Below are 25,993 nucleotides of genomic sequence, written 5' to 3' on the forward strand. Positions count from 1 at the left end.
ACAAGAAACTTTGCTGGAAATTTAAAATTGTAATTTGGTAAACTAAACCGGCCGTATTGGCATGTGTTGCAATGTTAATATTTCATCATTGATATATAAACTATCAGACTGCGTGGTCGGTAGTAGTGGGTTTCAATAGGCCTTTAAAACTGATTTTAAAACATCCATCCATTTTCTACCGCTTATTCCGTTGTGGGGTCGCGGGGGGCGCTGGCGCCTATCTCAACAACGTTGCAAAATAGTTGTATTTGTAAATTGAGACAAGTTGGTGTCTAACGTTGGATTCATGTTGTTGGTTGGGAAATGACCAAATTTCAATGGTCAAATCAACATCCCAACCTGACATTGATAAAACATCATCAAAAAGCACGTTGTTTTAACGTTGTATTTGTGGTGTAGAATATTGGTTGGGAAATGACCAAATTTCAATGGTCAAATCAACAACAAAACCCAACGTTGATGAAACGTTGTAGGAAAGCATGTTGTTTCAATGTTGTGTTTGTGTTGTAGAATATTTTTTGGGACGTGACCAAATTTCAATAGTCAAATCAATGTCAGAACCCAACATTGATTAAACGTCCTCAAAAAGCATGTTGTTTCAACTTTGTATTTGTTTTGGAAATTGTTGGTTGGAAAATAACCACATTTCAACGGTCAAATCAACCTCAGAACCCCACGTTGATCAAACGTTGTCAAAAAGCATGTTGTTTCAATGTTGTATTTGTGGTGTGGAATATTGGTTGGAAAATAACCACATTTCAACAGTCAAATCAACCTCAGAACCCCATGTTGATCAAACGTTGTCAAAAATCATGTTGTTTTAACGTTGTATTTGTGTTGTAGAATATTGGTTGGGAAATGACCAAATTTCAATGGTCAAATCAATGTCAGAACCCAAAATTCATTAAACGTCCTCAAAAAGCATGTTGTTTCAACGTTGTATTTGTCTTGTAAATTGTTGGTTGGAAAATAGCCACATTTCAACGGTCAAATCAACCTCAGAACCCCACGTTGATCAAACGTTGTCAAAAAGCATGTTGTTTCAATGTTGTATTTGTGGTGTAGAATATTTGTTGAGACATGACCAAATTTCAATGGTCAAATCAATGTCAGAAACCAACGTTGATTAAACGTCCTCAAAAAGCATGTTATTTCAACGTTGTATTTGTTTTATAAATTGTTGGTTGGAAAATAACCAAATTTCAACGGTCAAATCAACGTCACAACCTGACATTGATAAAACGTCATCAAAAAGCATGTTGTTTTAACGTTGTATTTGTGGTGTAGAATATTGGTTGGGAAATGACCAAATTTCAATTGTCAAATAAACGGCAGAACCACACGTTGATCAAAGGTTGTCAAAAAGCATGTTGTTTCAACGTTGTATTTGTTTTGGAAATTGTTGGTTGGAAAATAACCACATTTCAATGGTCAAATTAACCTCAGAACCCCACGTTGATTAAATGCTGTCAAAAAGCATGTTGTTTCAATGTTGTATTTGTGTTGTAGAATATTGGTTGGGACATGACCAAATTTCAATAGTCAAATCAATGTCAGAACCCAACATTGACTAAACGTCCTCAAAAAGCATGTTGTTTCAACATTGTATTTGTTTTGGAAATTGTTGGTTGATTAAACATCCTCAAAAGGCATGTTGTTTCAACGTTGTATTTGTTTTGTAAATTGTTGGTTGGAAATTAACCACATTTCAACGGTCAAATCAACCTCAGAACCCCATGTTGATCAAACGTTGTCAAAAATGATGTTGTTTTAACGTTGTATTTGCGGTGTAGAATATTGGTTGGGAAATGACCAAATTTCAATGATCAAATCAAAGTCAGAACCCAACATTGATTAAACGTCCTCAAAAAGCAGGTTGTTTCAACTTTGTATTTGTTTTATAAATTGTTGGTTGGAAAATAATCACATTTCAACGGTCAAATCAACCTCAGAACCCAACGTTGATTAAATGCTGTCAAAAAGCATGTTGTTTCAACGTTGTATTCGTGGTGTAACATATTGGTTGGGTGATGAGCAAATTTCAATGGTCAAAACAGCCTCAGAACCCAACATTGATTAAACGTTGTCACAAAGCATGTCGTTTCAACGTTGTGTTTGAGTTGCTCAACATCAGGATCTAATTCAACAAGTTCTCAACGTTGTTTCAATGTCTTGTGCATGCATTGCTGGTTGTGGATATCATATCTGATCAATATCTGTATCGGCCAATACTCGAGGCTCTAATATCGATATTGTATGGGAAGTAATGACGAGTTGTATCACGTCATTGTTGCAATCGCACTAATCCATGCAAATAAGTGCAACTTTGCAATTTTGTCCAATCACAGCAGACCATGAGGAGCTTGAGCTGTCCGACCAATGGCGTCCCTGCTCTGCGCTTTTGCATCTTCTCTTCCATGTTTACATTGGCTGACTGTCAGCTGGTGAATCTGCAGCATTATTGTTTAGTTTTAAGAAAATAATCACCAAAAAAACGGGTTACATCATTTCGGCATTTGCCTAACTCGGTGCTTGTGCTTTGAACGGTGCCGTCGCAGTTACCATAGCAACAGCTAAGACAGGGTATCTTAATTGCATGCAAGTAAATCAGAAAGTGAAAATGACTTTACTGAGATGGATTTTCACTCCAGTGGATAATTGTACAAATAAATGCACAGGAGTGGCAGGGAAAACTAAGCTTACAAGCACAATGTTTGTTTTTAATGCACTTGGCGGGCGTGTGAGGGTAAACACTCACCTCCTCGGACCTCCTCCTTGTCCGTCTTGGCAGCCTTGTAGTAGGTGATGCCCCTCACCACACCTTGCTGCTGGCCGACCACCTTGCTTTTGGCAGTCGGGTCTGGTTTCAGCGCTTTTTCCGATTTGATGACCTCCTTCTTGGGCTTGACCACTTTTTCTTTGGGTTTGGGAGGAGGCTTGGCTCCTGAAGGCTTCTTGTTGGCTGCTTTTAAAGGCGCCTTGGTCCTCTCATCTTTGGTGTCCTGAACAGGAACATTTAGGTCTTGTAAGCAAACATCCATCCATCCATTTTCTACCGCTTGTCGCGGGGGGTAGCTGGAGCCTATCTCAGCTGCATTCGGGCGGAAGGCTGGTACATCCTGGACAAGTCGCAACCTCATCACAGTTGTCAGCAAACAAATAAATACAAATAAATGGGTTATACTTGTATAGCGCTTTTCTACCTTCAAGGTACTCAAAGCGCTTTGACACTTTTTCCACATTCACCCATTCACACACTGATGGCGGGAGCTGCCATGCAAGGCCCTAACCGAAACGATCGGGAGTAAGGGTGAAGTGTCTTGCTCAAGGACACAACGGACGTGACGAGTTTGGTAGAAGGAGCGGATCGAACCAAGATATATATATATATATATATATATATATATATATATATATATATATATATATATATATATATATATATATATATATATATATATATATATATATATATGTAGGTGTGGGAAAAAATCACAAGACTACTTCATCTCTACAGATCTGTTTCATGAGGGGTTCCCTCAATCATCAGGAGATTTTAATGGAAGCATTCACATACAATGGTTTATATAGGACACAGAGTGGGTGGGTACAGGCAGGCGTAGGGTGTGGTGATTGGCTCATGTGTTACCTAGGAGGTGTTTCCTTCTGTGGCGGCATGTTGAAATTATTTCACTGCGCTTGTTGAGGGATGATAGATCTGGATGATATATAATAAACAGTTTCTCTTTTAAGCATAGGTTGCATCTTTTATTACCACTGTTGTAAGGTGTGCTGGATGCAAGAATTTGCCATGTTATTGAATATTCAACATTATTGTCTTTGAGGTTCCAAATGTGTTTGCTGAGTTCTGTAGAATTCTGCAAAGTCTGGTTTCTAAAGGAGGCGTTGTGATTATTCCATCTTGTTTTGAACGCTCCTTCGATTAATCCTACGTACGTGTCGAATGTGTTAATGTCCTTGCGTATTACCTTTGCTTGGTAAACGACTGATGTCTGTAAGCACCTCCCGTTGAGAGGGCAATCAGGTTTCTTGCGACAGTTACATTCATTATTGGTTTCAGAGTCGTTTAGTCTGGGGGTAGGCAGTCCTTTTGCAATTGCTTTGTTGTGGTTTGAAATGATTTGTTGCATGTTATTCATTCATGCCGCGTCTCGCCAAGGAGCAGCGAGAACACCAAGAAGCGCATATGCCAAATCTTCAAAGAAAACGGCCTACGGATCACGATTGAAGCCAACAAGCAAACCGTCAACTTCCTCGACGTCACTTTCAACCTGAGAAATAACAGCTACCAACCATTCACGAAACCCAACACAACACTCCAATACGTGCACCATGACAGCAACCACCCACCCACCACCACGAAAAGAATTCCTACCGGAATTAATAAAAGGCTATCGATGCTGTCATCCAGCAAAGCTGAATTCGACCAAGCAACCCCCCCGTACCAGAAAGCACTTGATGAAAGCGGATACAACTTCACCCTCACCTATGAACCCACTCCAGGAAACCAACCAAAAAAGAGCAGAAAACGAAACAACATCATCTGGTACAATCCGCCATTCAGCAAAGACGTCTCAACCAACATCGGCCGCAAGTTCCTCACTCTGATCGACAAACACTTCCCCAAAGGCAACACCCTAAGAAAAATATTCAGCAAGAACAACATTAAATTGAGCTACAGCTGTATGAATAACATGCAACAAATAATTTCAAACTGCAACAAAGCAATTGCAAAAGGACTGCCTACCCCCAGACTAAACGACTCTGAAACCAATAATGAATGTAACCGTCGCAAGAAACCTGATTGCCCTCTCAACGGAAGGTGCTTACAGACATCAGTCGTTTACCAAGCAAAGGTAATACGCAAGGACATTAAAACATTCGACACGTACGTAGGATTAACCGAAGGAGCGTTCAAAACAAGATGGAATAATCACAACGCCTCCTTTAGAAACCAGACTTTGCAGAATTCTACAGAACTCAGCAAACACATTTGGAACCTCAAAGACAATAATGTTGAATATTCAATAACATGGCAAATTCTTGCATCCAGCACACCTTACAACAGTGGTAATAAAAGATGCAACCTATGCTTAAAAGAGAAACTGTTTATTATATATCATCCAGATCTATCATCCCTCAACAAGCGCAGTGAAATCATTTCAACATTCCGCCACAGACGGAAACACCTCCTAGGTAACACATGAGCCAATCACCACACCCTACGCCTGCCTGTACCCACCCACTCTGTGTCCTATATAAACCATTGTATGTGAATGCTTCCATTAAAATCTCCTGATGATTGAGAGAACCCCTCATGAAACAGTTCTGTAGAGATGAAGTAGTCTTGTGATTTTTTCCCACACCTACATATTGCGCTCTACCACGGTATCGAGCACTATTCTCTGGATAATCCAATCAAGACATATATATATATATATATATATATATATATATATATATATATATATATATATATATATATATATATATATATATATATATATATATATACTGTATATGTATATATACTGTATATATATCTATCTATATAGATATATATATATATATATATATATACTGTATATATATATATATATATATATATTTATATATATATATATATACAGTATATATATATATATATACAGTATGTATATATATATACACTTATATATATATATACAGTATGTATATATATATATATATATATATACAGTATGTATATATATATATACACTTATATATATATATATATATATATACAGTATATATATATATATATATACAGTATGTATATATATATATACACTTATATATATATATATACATATATATACAGTATATATATATATATATATATATATATATACAGTATATATATATATATATATATATATATATATATATATATATATATATATTTCCCTCGAGTTTGTGGTGTGCAATTCACGTTTGTGAGAAGTTTGCATGTTTGGTGTCGTGTTGTGCTGTGGGGATGGCGTGGTGCCTCTGGGAAAGTGGCCCTGCCAGCAACCTGAGGGTTCATGGTTCGATCCCCACCTTCTACCAAACTCATCACGTCCGTTGTGTCCTTGAGCAAGACACTTCACCCTTACTCCCGATCGTTTCGGAATATATACATATTTACATATATATGTATATATGTGTATACAGTATATATATATATATATATATATGTACTAGTGTATATATATGTGTATATATCTATATACATATGTATATATGTATCTTTATATACACTGTATTGCCAAAAGTATTTAGCCTCCTGCCTTGACTTACATAAGAACTTGAAGTGTCATCCCATTCCTAACCCATAGGGTTCAATATGATGTCAGTCCACCTTTAGCAGCTATTACAGCTTCAGCTCTTCTGGGAAGGCTGTCCACAAGGTTGCGGGTTGTGTTCATAGGAATGTTCGACCATTCTTAAAAAAAGGCAATGGTGAGGTCACACACTGATGTTTCGAGAAGGGCTGGCTCTCAGTCTCCGTTCTAATTCATCCCAAAGGTGTTCTGTTGGGTTCAGCTCAGGACTCTGTGCAGGCCAGTCTAGTTCATCCACACCAGATTCTGTCATCCATGTCTTTATGGACTTTACTTTGTGCACTGTCATGTTGGAAGAGGAAAGGCCCCGATCCAAACTCTTCCCACGAGGTTGGGAGCATGGAAATGTCCAAAATGTTTTGGTATCCTGAAGCATTCAAAGTTCCTTTCACTGGAACTAAGGGTCCAAGCCCAACTCCGGAAAAACAACCACACAGCATAATTCCTCCTCCACCAAATATACCACTCGGCACAATGCAGTCCAAAATGAACCGTTCTCCTGGCAACCTCCAAACCCAGACTCATCCATCAGATTGCCAGATGGAAAAGAGTGATTCATCATTCCAGAGAAGGCGTCTCCACTGCTCTAGAGTCAAGTGGCGATGTGCTTTACACCACTGCATCCGACGCTTTGCATTGGACTTGGTGATGTATGGCTTAGATTCAGCTGCACGGCCATGGAAACCCATTCCATGAAGCTCTCTGCGTACTGTACGTGGGCTAATTGGAAGGTCACATGAAGTTTGGAGCTCTGTAGCAACTGACTGTGCAGAAATTCGGCAACCTCTTTGCACTATGCGTGGCTGAGTTGCTGTTGTTCCCAAACTCTTCCATTTTCTTATAATAAATCCAACATTTGAATTTTGAATATTTAGGAGCGAGGAAATTTCACGACTGGATTGGCAGCACAGGTGGCATCCTATGACAGTTCCACGCTGGACATCACTGAGCTCCTGAGAGTGGCGCATTCTTTCACAAATGTTTGTAGAAACAGTCTCCATGCTTAAGTGCTTGATTTTATACACCTGTGGCCGGTCCAAGTGATTAGGACACCTGATTCTCATCATTTGGATGGGTGGCCAAATACTTTTGGCAATATAGTGTATGCGTGTCAAAACCCATTTTTCATGGCAAAGACTAACAGCCAATCAGGTGACAGTAATCAACTCTCAAGTTTGGTTGTCTGGCGGTTGCTTCTTTGCACGGAGCGTGAAGAGAAATAAACAGAAATGCTTCGAACCTGCACTGAAGAGTCTTTTTGAAGCAGCTGCAGACTGAGTCCAGAGATTTCCTTCTTGATGCTCATCATAATGTTGGAGTAGTTGTCATATCTCTTGAACTGGTTGGTGAGGGTGGCCATGCTGTCCCGGACAAATTCGTTATCCCTCGTCAGGTTTGTCTTGATGGTCTGCAAAAGGTGAAGACGTGACTCTACTGTTAGAGTTTTAAACTACGAAGTGATGATGGTCTCCTACCTCTTCCAGGGTGTTCATCTGAGACACCACCTTGTTGATGTATGAGTGGACCTTCATCAGGTCCATGCTGTAAAGGGTTCCCTCCAGGAGGTCCACCATAGATTGGAGCTGAGGTCCGGTCCCAGAAAAAGGAGAGAATTATTAATCATTGTCTATTCAAATGACATTTGGTATCCGGTGATAAAAACACTAGACGGGTCTTCAGCTAGGTGGCTGAGTTCTACAATAAATACATTCTAACTAAAGTGACAAAAGTAAGTCGTGATATATATTTTTTTCCTTCAATAGGCTGTCAGTGCAAATAAAAATACAGTTTCACCACTTTGGTTATAATTTTTGCCTTTACGAAACTTCGCTGACTTTCCAGACTTTTTGTGTTTGTTTGATATCATCGTTACTGCCACAAGTGGTGGAAAAGTGTATTACAACTGAGTAGGGCTGCCATTAAAATTAAAGTACCAATGATTGTCACACACACACTAGATGTGGCGAAATTTTTCTCTGCATTTGACCCATCACCCTTGATCACCCCCTGGGAGGTGAGGGGAGCAGTGAGCAGCCATGCCCCGGGAATCATTTTTGGTGATTTAAGCCCCCTAATTTCCAACCCTTGATGCCGAGTGCCAAGCAGGGAGGTAATGAATCGCATTATGTATTGCCTTTGATATGACTCAGCTGGGATTTGAACTCAAAACCTACCAAACTTATGGTGGCCACACAAGGCCACTGAGCAGGTAAATTTAGTCTGAGTCCTATTGTGCTGTATATTACGAGGCGATTTAGATAGATGGATAGATGGATGGATGGATGGATGGATGGATGGATGGATGGATAGATGGATAGATAGATAGATAGATAGATAGATAGATAGATAGATAGATAGATAGATAGATAGATAGATAGATAGATAGATAGATAGATAGATAGATAGATAGATAGATAGATAGATAGATAGATAGATAGATAGATAGATAGATAGATAGATAGATAGATAGATAGATAGATGGATAGATAGATAGATAGATAGATAGAGAGGTCTTTATTGTCATTGCACAAGTACAACGAAACTTGGTTTTCAGCACAAACCTGTTCAAGATTAGACAAACAGTGTACTGGGTTACAGAACAAGAACGCTGATGGGTCGCCATAAGGCGCCCCGTAAAAGATGGGAAAAAGGTAAACACTGGGGAAGGATGAGTAAAAAAATACAATCTAGACTGGGCTCCTAAGGGGGCCCAGTCTGGAGTGGGAAAAAAACCTCCTTAGCAAAGCACATATACATATTACAACATACATCTCGAGATATCTAGCAACAGAGGGAAGGGAGTTCGGGGTCATTATGGTAAGCCGCAGCTCTCAGGCGCTGACCATCCATTCATCACCCCTATGGGATTTGCGTCGAGGGCGTTGGGTTGGGGGGTGGGATGTGTATGTGTGGCGTGTATTTTTGTGAATGTGTGTGTGTAAGCCCGTAGTGTGTCTCTGTTCCGTGGCCTTGATGTATTGTGCAATCACTAGTCCAAAGTCAACAACAACGGGTGTGTCCATGAGAGACAAGAAGGGAGTTTGTTATGTCTTTGCTGCACTGTCCTTCGGGAGAGTTTCGAAGCCAGGGAAACAATCCAAGTTAGAATGTTTTGTATGCGGGTGAAAATAAAATTTGCTTTTCACTCTAAATTGGGAACAAATTGCAATTTTTGTACTGTGAGAATCCTGCCTGGTGATTACAGAAGGCTAAATAATCTCACTCACAGCCTCAAAATGGAAACATCAAACTTCAGACCTTCTTTTCGGAAGCTTTTACACCTCCAAGCTGCTATACGTTCCTTACCTTCAGCAACTCGGGGGCCTGTTTCTTGAGCTTCTCCATCTTCCACTCGTTCTCGCAGGGGTTGAGGGAGGACGGCGGCGCGGTGCAGGAACACTTGCAGTCGGAACCCGAGCTGACCGTTTCCACCGTGTAGAAGTCCTCCACGCGCACGCTGCCGGTGCGCAGCCGCAGACAAGCGTCCCTGCTCAGCGGCCGCATGATGCACTTGCAGCGGCAGTCCGAGCCCTCTGATACCATCCGAACAGGCTCGGTCTCCCCAAAGATCTGCAGGTGGAAATACGACATTTTATTTGACAGATGCAGAAGCTGGCAGGGATTTTTCAGGATTTTTATCACAATTAATTTACAACACGCAGATTACAATGTGATTAATGTGATTATTGTTAAAGGGGAACATTATCACCAGACCTATGTAAGCGTCAATATATACCTTGATGTTGCAGAAAAAAGACCATATGTTTTTTTAACCGATTTTCGAACTCTAAAAGGGTGAATTTGGCGATTTAAACGCCTTTCAATTGTTCGCTGTCGGAGCGATGACCTTTCACCCCTAACGTTACAACGGAAAGAAATCCGCCATTTTCTCAAACACAAATCACACACACAAGTCAAATCAGCTCTGTTATTTTCTGTTTTTTCGACTGTTTTCTGTACCTTGGAGACATCATGCCCCGTCGGTGTGTTGTCGGAGGGTGTAACAATACGATCAGGGACGGATTCAAGTTGTCTTACGTGGAGTATGCAACGATTAGCACGGCATGCTAATCGATGCTAACATGCTACTTAGGCTAGCTGTATGTATATATTGCATCGTTATGCCCCATTTGTAGCTATATTTGCATCCAGCCTTTCCCTCCACCCACATTTAATGCCAAACAAACACATACCAATCAACGGATTCAAGTACACCAGTGGTCAAAAGATGCGAAAGTCCCTCGTTTGTTCTGCAATTTTTATCGACGACATCTATGCTACGACAGATGGCACAGAGATGTGTGGATATCCTGCGACACTCAAAGCAGATGCATTTCCAATGATAAAGTCAATGAAATCACAAAGGTGAGTTTTGTTGATGTTATTGATTTATGTGCTAATCAGACATATTTGGTCACGGCATGACTGCCAGCTAATCAATGCTAACATGCTAGCTGTATGTACATTTTTATAGCTATATTTGCATCCAGCCTTTCCCTCCACCCACATTTAATGCCAAACAAACACTTACCAATCGACAGATTTAAGTTGCTCCAGTGGTCAAAAGATGCAATCGTTTGTTAGAAGGTGCTATTCGCTCATTAGCTTTAGTTTCTTCTTTGATTTAGTTTTCGCTATCTGCCTCCACACTCCGACCATCCGTTTCAATACATGCGTAATCTGTTGAATCGCTTAAGCTGCTGAAATCCGAGTCTGAATCCGAGCTAATGTCGCTATATCTTGCTGTTCTATCCACCATTTGTTTGTATTGGCATCACTGGATGACGTCACAGGAAAATGGACGGGTGGATTTACAGATAGCGAAAATCAGGCACTTTAAAGCCTTTTTCTGGGATATTCCATGATGGGTAAAATTTTGAAAAAATATTTAAAAAATAAAATAAGCCACCGGGAACTGATTTTTATTGGTTTTAACCCTTCTGAAACTGTGATAATGTTCCCCTTTAAGGAGTTAAATCCATCTCAAGTACAGCAGTTTTATTTTCAGCTACGATGGTCTGATACGACATTTTCCATGTCCGATACTGATACTGTGACATTTTATATATTGGTAAATGGCTTATACTTGTATAGCGCTTTTCTACCTTCAAAGTACTCAAAGCGTTTTGATACTATTTCCACATCCACCCATTCACACACATTCACACACTGATGGCAGGAGCTGCCATGCAAGGCCCTAACCACGACCCATCAGGAGCAAGGGTGAAGTGTCTTGCTCAAGGACACAACGGACATGACAAGGTTGGTAGAAGGTGGGGATCGAACCAGGAACCCTCAGGTTGCTGGCACGGCCACTCTCCCAACTGCACTACGCCGTCCCCATTTATACTCATCCTCAGCTGATAGCTTCTTTTCTCCTTTCTTCTTCCACAAAAAGCCACCAATTGTGCCAAAGTCAGCCACCGATTGTGCAAGTTTGTAATTTTCATCATAGGTACACTTCAACTGTGAGAGACAGAATGTGAAAAAAAAAATCCAGGAATTCACATTGTAGGAATTTCAAATAATTTATTTGTAATTTATGGTGGAAAATAAGTATTTGGTCAACCATTCAAAGCTCTCACTGTTGGAAGGAGGTTTTGGCTCAAAATCTCACGATACATGGCCCCATTCATTCTTTCCTTAACACGGATCAATCGTCCTGTCCCCTTAGCAGAAAAACAGCCCCAAAGCATGATGTTTCCACCCCCATGCTTCACAGTAGGTGTGGTGTTATTGGGATGCAACTCAGTATTCTTTTTCCTCCAAACACGATGAGTTGAGTTTATACCAAAAAGTTCTATTTTGGTTTCATCTGACCACATGACATTCTCCCAATCCTCTGCTGTATCATCCATGTATCCATTTTGGTATAAACTCAACTCGTCGTGTTTGAAGGACGAAGAATACTGAGTTGCATCCCAAGAACACCATAACTACTGTGAAGCATGGGGGTGGAAACATCACATATATATATATATATATATATATATATATATATATATATATATATATATATATATATATATATATATATATATATATATATATTTATATATTTAATAAAAAATATAAATATTATTTAATCATAAAAATATATTTATATATATGTATGTACATTGTATATACATTTATATATATATATATATTTTTTTATTTTTATTTTTATTTTAATTTTTTTTTATTAGATAAAATCACAAAAAAATTAAGAAATATATTTTTGTTTTATTATAAGAATCTATTTAAAATTTAAATATTTACCTTTTAAATAGATTCTTATAATAAAAAAAAATATATATATATGCATATATATATATATATATATATATATATATATATATATATATATATATATATATTCATTGATTTTTTTTGTAAAAAAAAACAAAAAACTAACATAATTTGTATTATTTATTTTTCTTCTAATTGATTTTTGCAAATTACGAATCGATTTAGAATCGGGATGCAGAATAATTTTTTGTGCACTTAAAAAAAAATACCTTGTGTCTTTTCAGTGTAGCGAGAGAAAAATTGTCAGCAGTTACATCACAACTTGTGCTTCTCTCCATAATAGACAGAAGACAATAACTGAACAGATGTTACAACCCCTGGCAACAATTATGGAATAATACACACAGTTATACACTTCTTCATTCAGATGTTTAGTTTTGTCAGGAAAACATACAACAGACATGACACAAAACTGCAGTCATGTCAATTGGCAACTTTCTGGCCTTAAAAAAACAAAAAAAAAATAAAGTCAGTGACAGTTATGGAATCATAATGTAAATTTTCATTTCTAAAGCTAACGCCTTCATCGGACGATATATGTTCATTAGTCTGCAGTTAAAAAGGAGCGTTCACACCTCGAAGGGCTGTTGCAGCAGGTGGATTAACATGAATCACGGCTCCATCACGTGAGATGTCAATAGACACAAAGGAGACATACTTGCCAACCCTCCTGTCCCGAAAACCCCCCCGAAGAAATGTTCTCCCGAAAATCTCCCAAAATTCACGCCCCCTCCAGCTCCATGCGGACATGAGTGGGGACAGCCTGTTTTCAAGTCCGCTTTCCTTTTATATAAACACCTTGCCTGCCCAATCACGTTACAACATCTACGGATTTTAATAAAAAACTGCACACACAAGGAGACGAAGCAGAAGAACGAGGAAGTTACAGCCATGGCGACGCCGTCTGTAATAGAGTGATTCTATGTTGTCTTTTGCCATCTCCCGGTGAATGTTTGCTATAGCGTTATGGGGTTGCTATTTGATTGGCCAACGATTTACGTGGTGTTCTGCACCTGACGGCAAGTGACTCTCGCCAATACGCAAATGGCAGAACAAAGGTTACTCAAATAGTGAAAGGTAAGTGTTGTTGTTTTTTTTAGTGACCAGCAAGCACAGTACAGTTAGTAGAACAACTATGTTTTTATTACTGTGTAATTGATAGGTGCCGTCTGAAATTTAACTATTTATTTTATTTATATATATAATAAAATAAAAATAAATAGCTAGAATTCATTGAAAGTCAAGTATATCATACATGTATATATTTATATGTATATATAAATATGAAATATATATGAAATACTCGAGTTGGTGAATTATACTTGTCCCCTCTTAACCACGCCCCCCACCAAAACCACGCCCCCAAACCCCCACCTCCCGAAATCAGAGGTCTCAAGGTTGGCAAGTATGAAAGGAGAGGATGAACCAATCTTCTTGAAGGAGGTCAAAAGTTGCTTAATATTGATTGCATACAGTCAAAGTGGCGAAAGAAGACTTTATTTTTTATTGTATTTGTATATACCCAAGGGAGGCGGAGTCACGCTGTTAAATCACAGCTTGTGTTTCCTCCAAGATAGATATTATTAATAGTATTGAACAATAACTGAACAGATGTCACAGTGTTGTTTGGAGATGGCTTGGCCGAGTCCGCTCTCAGTGCTGCTGGAGTGATACCCAACTGCCAAAGTGCGCGGGCAACCGGGCATGACATCATGAGCAACCCAGATACTGTAACATGGCACTGTTGGATTTTACCTGCGGTATTTAGTCGGTGCCAAAAAAGTAGTGTATTCAGTACCCATTCCGGAAGTAGTCTTTACCATTAAGTTGCCAGTCTTGCTTTTTGTTGAGTTATGAAAAGTGTTGATAATGTAAGTATCGTAATGTTTACACACCTGTTGTTCTAGTTTTCATTACCAAATTTGGAGGTTTTGAAACCGCCATGCAAAGTCGCTAATGCTAATCAGTAGCATGTATATGGCATATCCAATGTAAATTAGCATTGAGCTAGCGCAGTAGGAAAAGTGGAGCCTTACTTTTGAGGGCTTTCCATCAAGCATGCACGCTTTGTTGGCATGGAAAAATTACAGCCTTACTATCAGACGGTCTGCTACAAATACGCCTGTTTGCCCATCAAGTGCTTGAGCCGTTGTCATGTCTACAACCTGCAGAACAAAGATATGGAATTACGGTATTGTTTGATTTTACGTGAATCGGTACCTGGCAAGACAAATGGAAATTGGTCGGTATGCCTCAAAGTACCGACTTCGGCACCCATCCCTACAAAAAAAAAAAACGGTGATTATGTCGTACTCCTACACGTCTGTGACGAAACACGGGCCTTACAAAAAGATCTGGCGTAGCTTTCTTCTCTCCAATGTCTACATTTGCAGGGCTGAGGCTTAGTTGGGGTCAGGGAGAGACGGGGGCTCATTAGTGAAAGAATGCAGGCTGAATGATTGGGGGGGAGGTGTGGAGTGTGGGTGCCCTGCGATTCCCCCGGTCCTGCTCAAATACTGCAGGACTCCGGTGTGCAGAGCCAACCTGACCCATGTCAAGTGAGACCGCAGCAGGTGGACAAACGCTGCGACCACATGAAAACACAGCAGATTAGCCGAGTACGCGTCTTTGCCGGAGCTAATGCCCGCAGCCCCGCTGAGCTGGATTGTTTTACCCTAGACAAACATGAACGCCCTCGTTTAACTTGTTTCAAGGTGGACCGAAACCCAGCCCTCCTGACTTAAGTACTTCACGTTTTGCCTCGATAACCCTTGACTGTACCAGACTTCAGAGACCGTCTCATCATTAAAATCAAGGACTGTGTTCTTGAAAATAGGTACCTCTAACCAAGGGGTTGGCAACCCAAAATGTTGAAAGAGACATATTGGACCAAAAATACAAAAACAAATCCGTCTGGAGCTGCAAAAAATTAAAAGCCATATTACATACAGATAGTGTGTCATGATTTATCAATTGAATTATGAGGACTCAAAATTAAACTAAATGAGCTCAAATATACCTACAAATGAGGCATGATGATGCAATATGTACTACAGCTCGCCTAGATAGCATGTTAGCATTGATTAGCTTGCAGTCATGCAGTGACCAAATACGTCTGATTAGCACTCCACACAAGTCAATAACATCAACAAAACTCACCTTTGTGCATTCATGCACAACGTTAAAAGTTTGGTGGACAAAATGAGACGGAAAAACAAGTGGCATAAAACACGTCTTAGAAAGTCGGAGAAAGTTATACAAGTAAACAAACTACGGTGAGTCTCCCATAACAATGTGACCTCGGACTGTGTTAAGGTTCGGTTCTTGGCCCTGCACTCTTCAGCATCTACATGCTGCCGCTAGGTGACATCATACGCAATTCCGGTGTTAGCTTTCACTGTTATGCTGATGACACCCAACTCTACATGCTCCTAAAGCTGACCATGAATTGATTAAACAAGTTGAAAAACTTATTCGGGTGTCACACTTTAGTGGTCAATTGTACGGAATATGTACTGAACTGTGCAATCTACTAATAAAAGTATCAATCAATCAAAACCAACACACCGGATTTTAGTCAGCTGGAGGCGTGTCTTAATGAAATTAAACAATGGATGTCCGCTAACTTTTTGCAACTCAACGCCAAAAAAACGGAAATGCTGATTATCGGTCCTGCTATACACCGACCTCTATTTAATAATACAACTTTAACATTTGATAACCAAACAATTAAACACGGCGACTCCGTAAAGAATCTGGGTATTATCTTCGACCCAACTCTCTCGTTTGAGTCACACATTAAGAATGTTACTAAAACGGCCTTCTTTCATCTCCGTAATATCGCTAAAATTAGCTCCATTTTGTCCACTAGCGACGCTGAGATCATTATCCATGCGTTTCTTACGTCTCGTCTCGATTTCTGTAATGTATTATTTTCGGGTCTCACTATGTCTAGCATTAAAAGATTATAGTTGATACAAAATGCGGCTGCTAGACTTTTGACAAGAACAAGAAAGATGTGACTTTAAGGTTTTACTACTTACGTATAAAATACTACATGGTCTAGCTCCAGCCTATCTTGCCGATTGTATTGTACCATATGTCCCGGCAAGAAATCTGCGTTCAAAGCACTCCGGCTTATTAGTGATTCCTAAAGCCCAAAAAAAGTCTGCGGGCTATAGAGCGTTTTCTATTCGGGCTCCAGTACTCTGGAATTCCCTCCCGGTAACAGTTAGAGATGCTACCTCAGTAGAAGCATTTAAGTACCATCTTTAAACTCATTTGTATACTCTAGCCTTTAAATAGACCGCCTTATTAGACCAGTTGATCTGCCGTTTCTCACAGTATATTGAGAACAAATAAAATATCTCAATGCGATTACATTAGATATTACATAGTGTGATAGTATTGCTTTGTTACTATGACACAAAACCAAGATGTTTGAATAATTTAACCTATATTGAGTAATATGGGTGTTAATTTGTGTCTTTATTAGGAAAAATAATGTTTTTTTACACTGAATTTATGTAACTGAACCTTTGCATTTGAATTTTGTGAACTGATCTACTTTTTTCATTGAAATGTTAATTATGTTGTATTATGACAACATTTACAACAGTTTTTTACAACAGTAAACTGCCTTTTTTAAGCTGTTTCGTAAGACCCGTGTCACGTGACTTCAAACTTGACACCTCATTAGCTGGTTTTGAGACATGCTCGATTGCTTTTGTTTTAATTTTCCTGAAGTGAGTGTTGCTTTCTGAAGCATCAAATTTATCGACACTGAAGTTTTCAAAAGCAAATTTGTATTTTCACGCTGAATTTTTTTTACACTCAATTTTTGATCACAGAGTTTTTTTACCCTGAATTTTTTCACACTGAATTTTTTATACACTGATTTTATTTTTTTTACATTTTTTTTAACTGAATTCTAAAACACATTGTTTTTATACTGAATGTTTTAACACTGATTTTTATAGTGATTTTCTTTTACCCTGAATTTTTTTCACACTGAATTTTTGTTGACTGATTTTTTTATACAGTGATATTCTTTTACACTGAATTTTTTCACACCTTTTTTTACACTGAATTTGTTTTACACTGAATTTTAAAACACTTTTTTTTAATGGAAATGTCAGCAATTTGATGTTTAAAAAAAATTCAGTTCACCAAATTAAAACGCAAAATATTCAGTTACATAAATTTAGTGTATAAAAAACTTTTGTATTAAAGACACAAAATAACCTTCACATTAATCTATATTGTATTTTTTTTTAGTATATAAATGGTACAAAATGTGGCCTTTGTAGCCTTCAATTTTTTGTATGTGGCAAAGTTTGGACATTTAAGTAAGAAGGCATTAAAAAAAAGAAAAACATATGTGTTCATGTGTCACATAATTGTGAATGATAGGCAACATTCTAAAAAAAAAAAAGTGCAGTTCCCCTTTAACACTGTGGAGGGCCGTTAACCGCTACATAAGCTGACTTTTCACCATCAAATTTGCAGAATGTGGCGTCAACATGCATTATCACAATATGGTGACGGTATTAAAAAATAATATCAATCTTTTTTATCATCGATATTGAGCAAGTCTTGTGGAAAAGTTTTGTACATTTGTACCCTCGGAGTCTCCCCTCTGCTCTGATACCAAGATGGTCCATGTCCATCTTGCCCACGTGATTCACAAGCATCAAGGCCGAGGTTTCAGAGGTTAACTGTGTGTCTCCTCACAGGCTGACCTACCAGCAGGCAGACTGGTGATGAAGATCATGCTGGAATTAGCACACTTTCAGTCTTTGACTTTGACCTGTCAGCTATTAAGTCCAAAGAAACAACCCTCAAGCATCAACACAAGTCTGCACAATGGGAGGAAAAAGACCTCCATTAGATCAACCACTGCAGTTTTTTTTTTTTCTAAAGGGGAACTGCACTCTTTTGGCATCTTGTCTAGCATTCACATAAGACAAAAATACATATATTTTTATTTTTTTGTAAATAAACGCTAGCAAACGTCAATTAAAAATAGAGTTAACAGGTTTCATTCTATTACACCAATAAAGTGCTCTAAAAAAACATCCCAAAACCCATATCTACATTTTATATACACACTGTAAGTACATATGCAATGTAGTATCCGTCACATTCAAAATAACATGTCGTATTAACGTATTTTGATCATTTTAAGCATACGCCAGTAAAATAACCTTCACATTAATCTATATTGTATTTTTTTTTGTATATAAATGGTAAAAAATGTGGCCTTTGTATCCTTCAACTTTTTGTATGCGGCAAAGTTTGGACATTTAAGTAAGAAAAACATATCTAAATTTTATATACACACTGTAAGTACATATGCAATGTAGTATCCGTCACATTCAAAATAACATGTCGTATTAACGTATTTTGATCATTTTAAGCATACGCCAGTAAAATAACCTTCACATTAATCTATATTGTATTTTTTTTAAATAACATGTCGTATTAACGTATTTCAATCATTTTAAGCATACGCCAGTGTATTAATTTCACAGACGCGTCACAATTTTCCATTCACCAAATCAACTTTATTTATAGAGCACAATCAACATTTACCATAGGGGTAGCCAAAAGGCTGTACAATAGGCAGGTTAAAAGATAACGCAATTAAAACGAGCAAACGCAACACAACACAAACACAACACGATAAAAAAAAAAAAGAACACAAAGGAGTAACAAAAAAAAAACAACACTACTAATCATGGCAGACTTCATGAGAGACAACAAAGACCACTTTGGGACAAATGAAGATTTAGAAACTTCTATTTTTGATGCTGAGTATAAAGAGGATGATCTACAAGTTTTAGAAGCCAAACAGGTGCAGCTTTAAGTTAAAGTTAAAAAGTTAAAGTACCAATGATTGTCACACACATAATAGATGTGGCGAAATTATTCCCTGCATTTGACCCATCACCCTTGATCACCCCCTGGGAGGTGAGGGGAGCAGTGGGCAGCAGCGGTGCCGCGCCCGGGAATCATTTATGGTGATTTAACCCCCAATTCCAACCCTTAATGCTGAGTGCCAAGCAGGGAGGTAATGGGTCCCATTTTTATAGTCCTCGGTATGACTCGACCTGGATTTGAACTCACAACCTACAGATCTCAGGGCGGACACTCTAACCACTAGGCCACTGTGTAGAATTGCTGAGTGCAAAACAAAATATACGATATATGAGCATATTAAAATAACCACTTACTGTACAATGTCTGCTGTCACTAGGATGTTCACATCTTTCCGTTTAGATGAAGAATTAATCATAATCCTTACAAAGTGTTATAAAGGAGGGTGTGGTGCAGTGGGGAGTGGCCGTGCGCAACCCGAGGGTCCTTGGTTCAATCCCCACCTGGTACCAACCTCGTTGTGTCCTGAGCAAGACACTTCACCCTTGCTCCTGATGGGTGCTGGTTAGCGCCTTGCATGGCAGCTCCCTCCATCAGTGTGTGAATGGGTAAATGTGGAAGTAGTGTCAAAGCGCTTCAAGTACCTTGAATGTAGAAAAGTGCTATACAAGTACAACCCATTAATCATTTTTCGCCATCTCCAGGTATAAGTTGGATGTCAAAGTTGACCAAGTTCTCGGTTTATGTCCACAGTAAGCTTCTTAGCTCTATGTGATCACAACGCCGCTAAAAATAGTTTATCTGCGTCAGCACTTACAACTATATCACTATTCAGGTCGTGACCTCTAAATGTTGTACTGTTGGCAGTTTTTTTTTTTTTTTAGAGGGTTTTATGAGTAAAATAGTGTACTCTTGTTAGCTGCATTGTTAGCCACCTCTTACTTGCTGTATTTTATGACTTCGAAAGCATTAAAAAAAAAAAAAAAAAAGTTATTGTCTTACACCAGAAGTTTGAATGATCGGCAAAATTACAACAACAACAAAAAGTGCAGTTACTCTTGAGCATATTCTACTTTTGGTTGTAGTCTGGGTTGCAAAGAGACAAGATGTGTAACAGTTGGTGTGCGTTCAAAAGCTTTTGCTGACCTTGGAGCTGGAGTCAGAATTTCAATTGTGTTGGCTTTTGTATGTCATATAAACAAGCACATCCAGCCTTTCAGTGCTCTGCCAACAAGTAATTAGGGCCACAATTGTAAGTGGAAAAGGCACACAGGCAGCGTTGTCGTCCTCCTGGGTCAAAGCTCACATACTCAGCTGCGTTAAGTTAACTTTTTTCACCGGAAATTTGACAAAAACTATTTTATTTCCGAACTAATTTGTACCTGACATGACATCTATTCAACATCTTGATCACCCACTTTAGTAAATACTACAAGTGCACAAAAACTTCAATTCACAGTTGAATCGCGATTCTCTTTCATCCACACTCTAAATTAATTCATAATAAAAAAATAACATTGTTTTTGTGTGTGTGTATGTATATATATATATATATATATATATATACTGTATATAGATATTATATATATCTATATATACGTGTTCATATATATACATACATATTTGCATATATACAAATATGTACTGTATATACATATATATATATACAGTATATAGGTATATATACAAATATATCTCTAAATGCTTATATATATGCAGATATTTATATATATTCACACACATATATATATAGTATATATAGATATATAATGTATGTTTATATTTATATATGTGTGAATGTATATATACACATCTGCATATATATATATATATATACATATATATTATTCATATATACACATATATGTGCACATATGTGTGTGTGTGTGTGTGTGTATATATATATATATATGTATATATATATATAATATATATTTATGCAGATATCAATCAATCAATCAATGTTTACTTATATAGCCCTAAATCACTAGTGTCTCAAAGGGCTGCACAAACCACTACAACATCCTTGGTAGGCCCACATAAGGGCAAGGAAAACTCACACCCAGTGGGACATCGGTGACAATAATGACTATGAGAACCTTGGAGAGGAGGAAAGCAATGGATGTCGAGCGGGTCTAACATGATACAGTGAAAGTTCAATCCATAATGGATCCAACACAGTCGCGAGAGTCCAGTCCAAAGCGGATCCAACACAGCAGCGAGAGTCCCGTTCACAGCGGAGCCAGCAGGAAACCATGGACTGGACTCTCACTATTATATTAGATCCACTATGGACTGGACTGTCACTATTATGTTAGATCCACACTATTATGTTATATGTTATATGTATATATACATTCACACATATATAAATACAAATTATATATATATATATATACATATATATATATATATATATATATATATATATATATATATACATATATACATATATATATATATATATAAAATTCGGTTGAGGGTTCCAGTTTAGATTCCCGCTTCACTGCCGTTGTGTCCTTGAGCAAGACACTTTAGCCACCTTTCTTCTAGTGCTACCCACACTTGTTTAAATGTTGCTTAAAGATGTAGATAATGGGTTTCACTATGTAAAGCACTTTGAGTCACAAGAGAAAAGCGCAGTATAAAAATATAGTTCATTCAATTCATATATACTGTACATACACACACATATATACAGTATATATACGTATATGTATGTGTGTGTATATATATATATATATATACATATATATATATATATATATGTATATATATATATATTACATATATGTGTATACGCTGAGCCATTCATATGTGTATATATATATATATATGTATATATGTATACATACATTTATTTTTCAACTATGGCATGTTTTTTTTTTGTTTTTGTTGCGCCCTAAAAAGTTTTAATTCTGCAAATACTGCACTTATTACACACAAGCTGTTTGATTGTAACGTGCATCTTAGATGTCATTTTCATTTACACATTTAGAGGTTTTGAAATTACCATGTAAAATCCATCCATCCATCCATTTTCTACCGCTTATTCCCTTTTGGGGTCACGGGGGGCGCTGGCGCCTATCTCAGCTACAATCGGGCGGAAGGCGGGGTACACCCTGGACAAGTCGCCACCTCATCGCAGGGCCATGTAAAATCGGTAATGCTAATCAGTAGCAAGTCTATAGTAAAGCCGATATTAGCATCACGCTAGTGCATTTTCTGAAAAGTGGACCATTATTTTACTTATGTTGGCACGTGTTTAAGGTAAAACATTTTTGACAGTGAACATGCTCAAAAAAATAGCAAAATCTGCTGGAGTTATCATCATCACAAGTATTGTAAAATGGCACTGTTGGATTTCCCGGGATCTGGTGCCTGGTAGGATCAGTGGGATTCGATCAATGCTAAAAAAGTACCCATCCCTAGTAGCAATGCTAATTTACTTTTTTAAAAGTGTAATTTAACCACTCTGCTTTCTTGTTGTTATTGTAATAATTATGTCTTGTCCTCAAAATATGTTGTTTAATGAACACAAACATTTACGGTTTGTCTCCAGCTTTCTGAAAGTAACATTTAAATGGACACTCAATTTTGTACTTTTGTAAATTAAAAAGGGACGGAGGTCTGGTAAATATATTTTTTTCAAACTATGCACCATCTTTATGTTTTAAAGTTGGTGATCCAGATTCTGTGGAAGTTGTTGTTGGGCAATAAACAGTCTGGGACAAAGAAGTAAAACTCAGTCATTAGCACGGGGATGCTAATTAGCCAAACACAAATTATACCAAGACCTTGCTGCTTTTCAGAGTACACGTCGACATTCCTGCTGAGTCTCTTTATGCACTTTCTGCTTTTGATCAAAGCAAAAGTTTACTTGTCCACGATATTTGTTTATGGCGGGACATGCAATGACTTGGCGACTTGTCCAGGGCAAACCCCACCTTCCGTCCAATTGTAGCTGAGAAAATGATGACAGAGGTCTGTAATTTTCATCATAGGTACACTTCAACTGTGAGAGACAGAATGTGAAGAATTTTTAAGAATGTATTTCTAAATTATGGTGGAAAATAAGTATTTGAGCAACCATTCAAAGCTCTCACTGATGGAAGGAGGTTTTGGCTCAAAATCTCACGATACATGGCCCCATTCATTCTTTCCTTAACACGGATCAATCGTCCTGTCCCCTTAGCAGAAAAACAGCCCCAAAGCATGATGTTTCCACCCCCATGCTTCACCATAGGTATGGTGTTCCTGGGATGCAACTCAGTATTCTTCTTCCTCCAAACACGAGTTGAGTTTATACCAAAATGGATACATGGATGATACAGCAGAGGATTGGGAGAATGTCATGTGGTCAGATGAAACCAAAACAGAACTTTTTGGTATAAACTCAACTCGTCGTGTTTGGAGGAAGAAGAATACTGAGTTGCATCCCAAGAACACCATACCTACTGTGAAGCATGGGGGTGGAAACATCATGCTTTGGGGCTGTTTTTCTGCTAAGGAGACAGGGCGATTGATCCGTGTTAAGGAAAGAATGAATGGGGCCATGTATCGTGAGATTTTGAGCCAAAACCTCCTTCCATCAGTGAGAACTTTGAATGGTTGACCAAATACTTATTTTCCACCATAATTTACAAATAAATTCTTTAAAATTCCTACAATGTGAATTCCTGGATTTTTTTTTCACATTCTGTCTCTCACAGTTGAAGTGTACCTATGATGAAAATTACAGACCTCTTGTCATTTTTTTAAGTGGGAGAACTTGCACAATCGGTGGCTGACTGAATACTTTGTTGCCCCACTTTATTTATGTTTGTTTAAAAAACGGTTTGTTTTGTCAGCACAAAGGTGATTGATACAAATATGTAAATAAACTATGGTGCAACACAACATTTTGATTCAATAGAATAGCTTGTAGTTTTTTTCTAAAGCAAAGTTGAGGACTGAAAACTGAGCTCAAAAGAATTTGTAAGTCCAGGAAGTTGGGTAAACTAAAAACAAGTCCAAGTAACCAGGGAATTTAAGACTTAGCTGATTATACCGCGATATAAAGTACAGTTTTACATCAGGATGCAAGTTTTTTAGGCTGGTATCTTGGCTAATTGCTATGCTTTAGGTTACGATCAACAACAAACATTTTGGAAACGTGACAGTGAACCCTGTTAGATCCGACCAAAACATGCGCACTTACTCGCTAGCATTAATTTATAGCTAGAAATTGGACCTAACTTTGATTGATTGATTGATTGATACTTTTATTAGTAGATTGCAGTTCAGTACATATTCCGTACAATTGACCACTAAATGGTAACACCCCAATAAGTTTTTCAACTTGTTTAAGTCAGGGTCCACGTTAATCAATTCATGGTACCAATGAATATATGCTATCATATATATCAGGGGTAACCAACCTTTTTGAAACCAAGAGCTACTTCTTGGGTACTGATTAATGCGAAGGGCTACCAGTTTGATACACACTTAAATAAATTGCCAGAAATAACCAATTTGCTCAATTCACCTTTAATAAATAAATCTATATATCTAAAAAAAAATGGGTATTTCATTTTTTTCATTCCTTCGTACATTTTTTTTCCTTTTATGGAAAGTTTTTTGTAGAGTTTAAATGAAAAAAACACTTAATTGAACGGTTTAAAAGAGGAGAAAACACGAAACAAATGAAAATTTAATGTTGAAACATAGTTTATCTTCAATTTCGACTCTTTAAAATTCAAAATTCAACCGAAAAATATGAAGAGAAAAACTAGCTAATTTGAATCTTTTTGAAATGATTAAAAAAAGAACTTATGGAACATCATTAGTAATTTCTCCTGATTAAGATTAATTTTAGAATTTTGATGACATGTTTTAAAAAAGGTTAAAATCCAATCTGCACTTTGTTAGAATATATAACAAATTGGACCAAGCTATATTTCTAACAAAAACAAATCATTATTTCTTCTATATTTTCCTGAACAAAATTTATAAAGAAATTCAAAATACTTTGAAATAAGATTTAAATTTGATTCTACAGATTTTTTTTAGATTTGCCAGAATACATTTTTTGAATTTTAATCATAAGAAGTTTGAAGAAATATTTCACAAATATTCGTCAAAAAAACAGAAGCTAAAATAAAGAATTAAATTAAAATGTATTTATTATTCTTTACAATTAAAAAAAAAGAATTACTTGAACATTAATTTAAATTGTCAGGAAAGAAGAGGAAGGAATATAAAAGGTAAAAAAGTATATGTGTTTAAAAATCCTAAAATCATTTTTAAGGCTGTATTTTTTCTCTAAAATTGTCTTTCTGAAAGTTATAAGCAAAGTAAAAAAAATAAATGAATTTATTTAAACAAGTGCAGACTAAGTCTTTAAAATATTTTCTTGGATTTTCAAATTCTATTTGAGTTTTGTCTCTCTCAGAATCAAAAATGTCGAGCAGAGA

General features: G+C 37.4%; 1 protein-coding gene across 1 annotated transcript in view; it reads right to left on the minus strand.

Annotated features, from left to right (window-relative positions):
* The window catches only part of olfml2a (olfactomedin-like 2A), an 87,929-nt gene that overhangs the window by 36,806 nt on the left and 25,130 nt on the right, over window positions 1–25,993 (minus strand). Inside the window, exons 2-5 of the mRNA XM_061897910.1 lie at window positions 9,675–9,938; window positions 7,844–7,951; window positions 7,609–7,776; window positions 2,759–3,002 (exon numbers count right to left, since the gene is read on the minus strand). Coding sequence (XP_061753894.1) covers window positions 2,759–3,002; window positions 7,609–7,776; window positions 7,844–7,951; window positions 9,675–9,938 — 784 coding nt within the window. The remainder of the gene's footprint in view (window positions 1–2,758; window positions 3,003–7,608; window positions 7,777–7,843; window positions 7,952–9,674; window positions 9,939–25,993) is intronic.

Source organism: Nerophis ophidion, linkage group LG01 (assembly GCF_033978795.1).
Source record: "Nerophis ophidion isolate RoL-2023_Sa linkage group LG01, RoL_Noph_v1.0, whole genome shotgun sequence".
Lineage (NCBI taxonomy): Eukaryota > Metazoa > Chordata > Actinopteri > Syngnathiformes > Syngnathidae > Nerophis > Nerophis ophidion.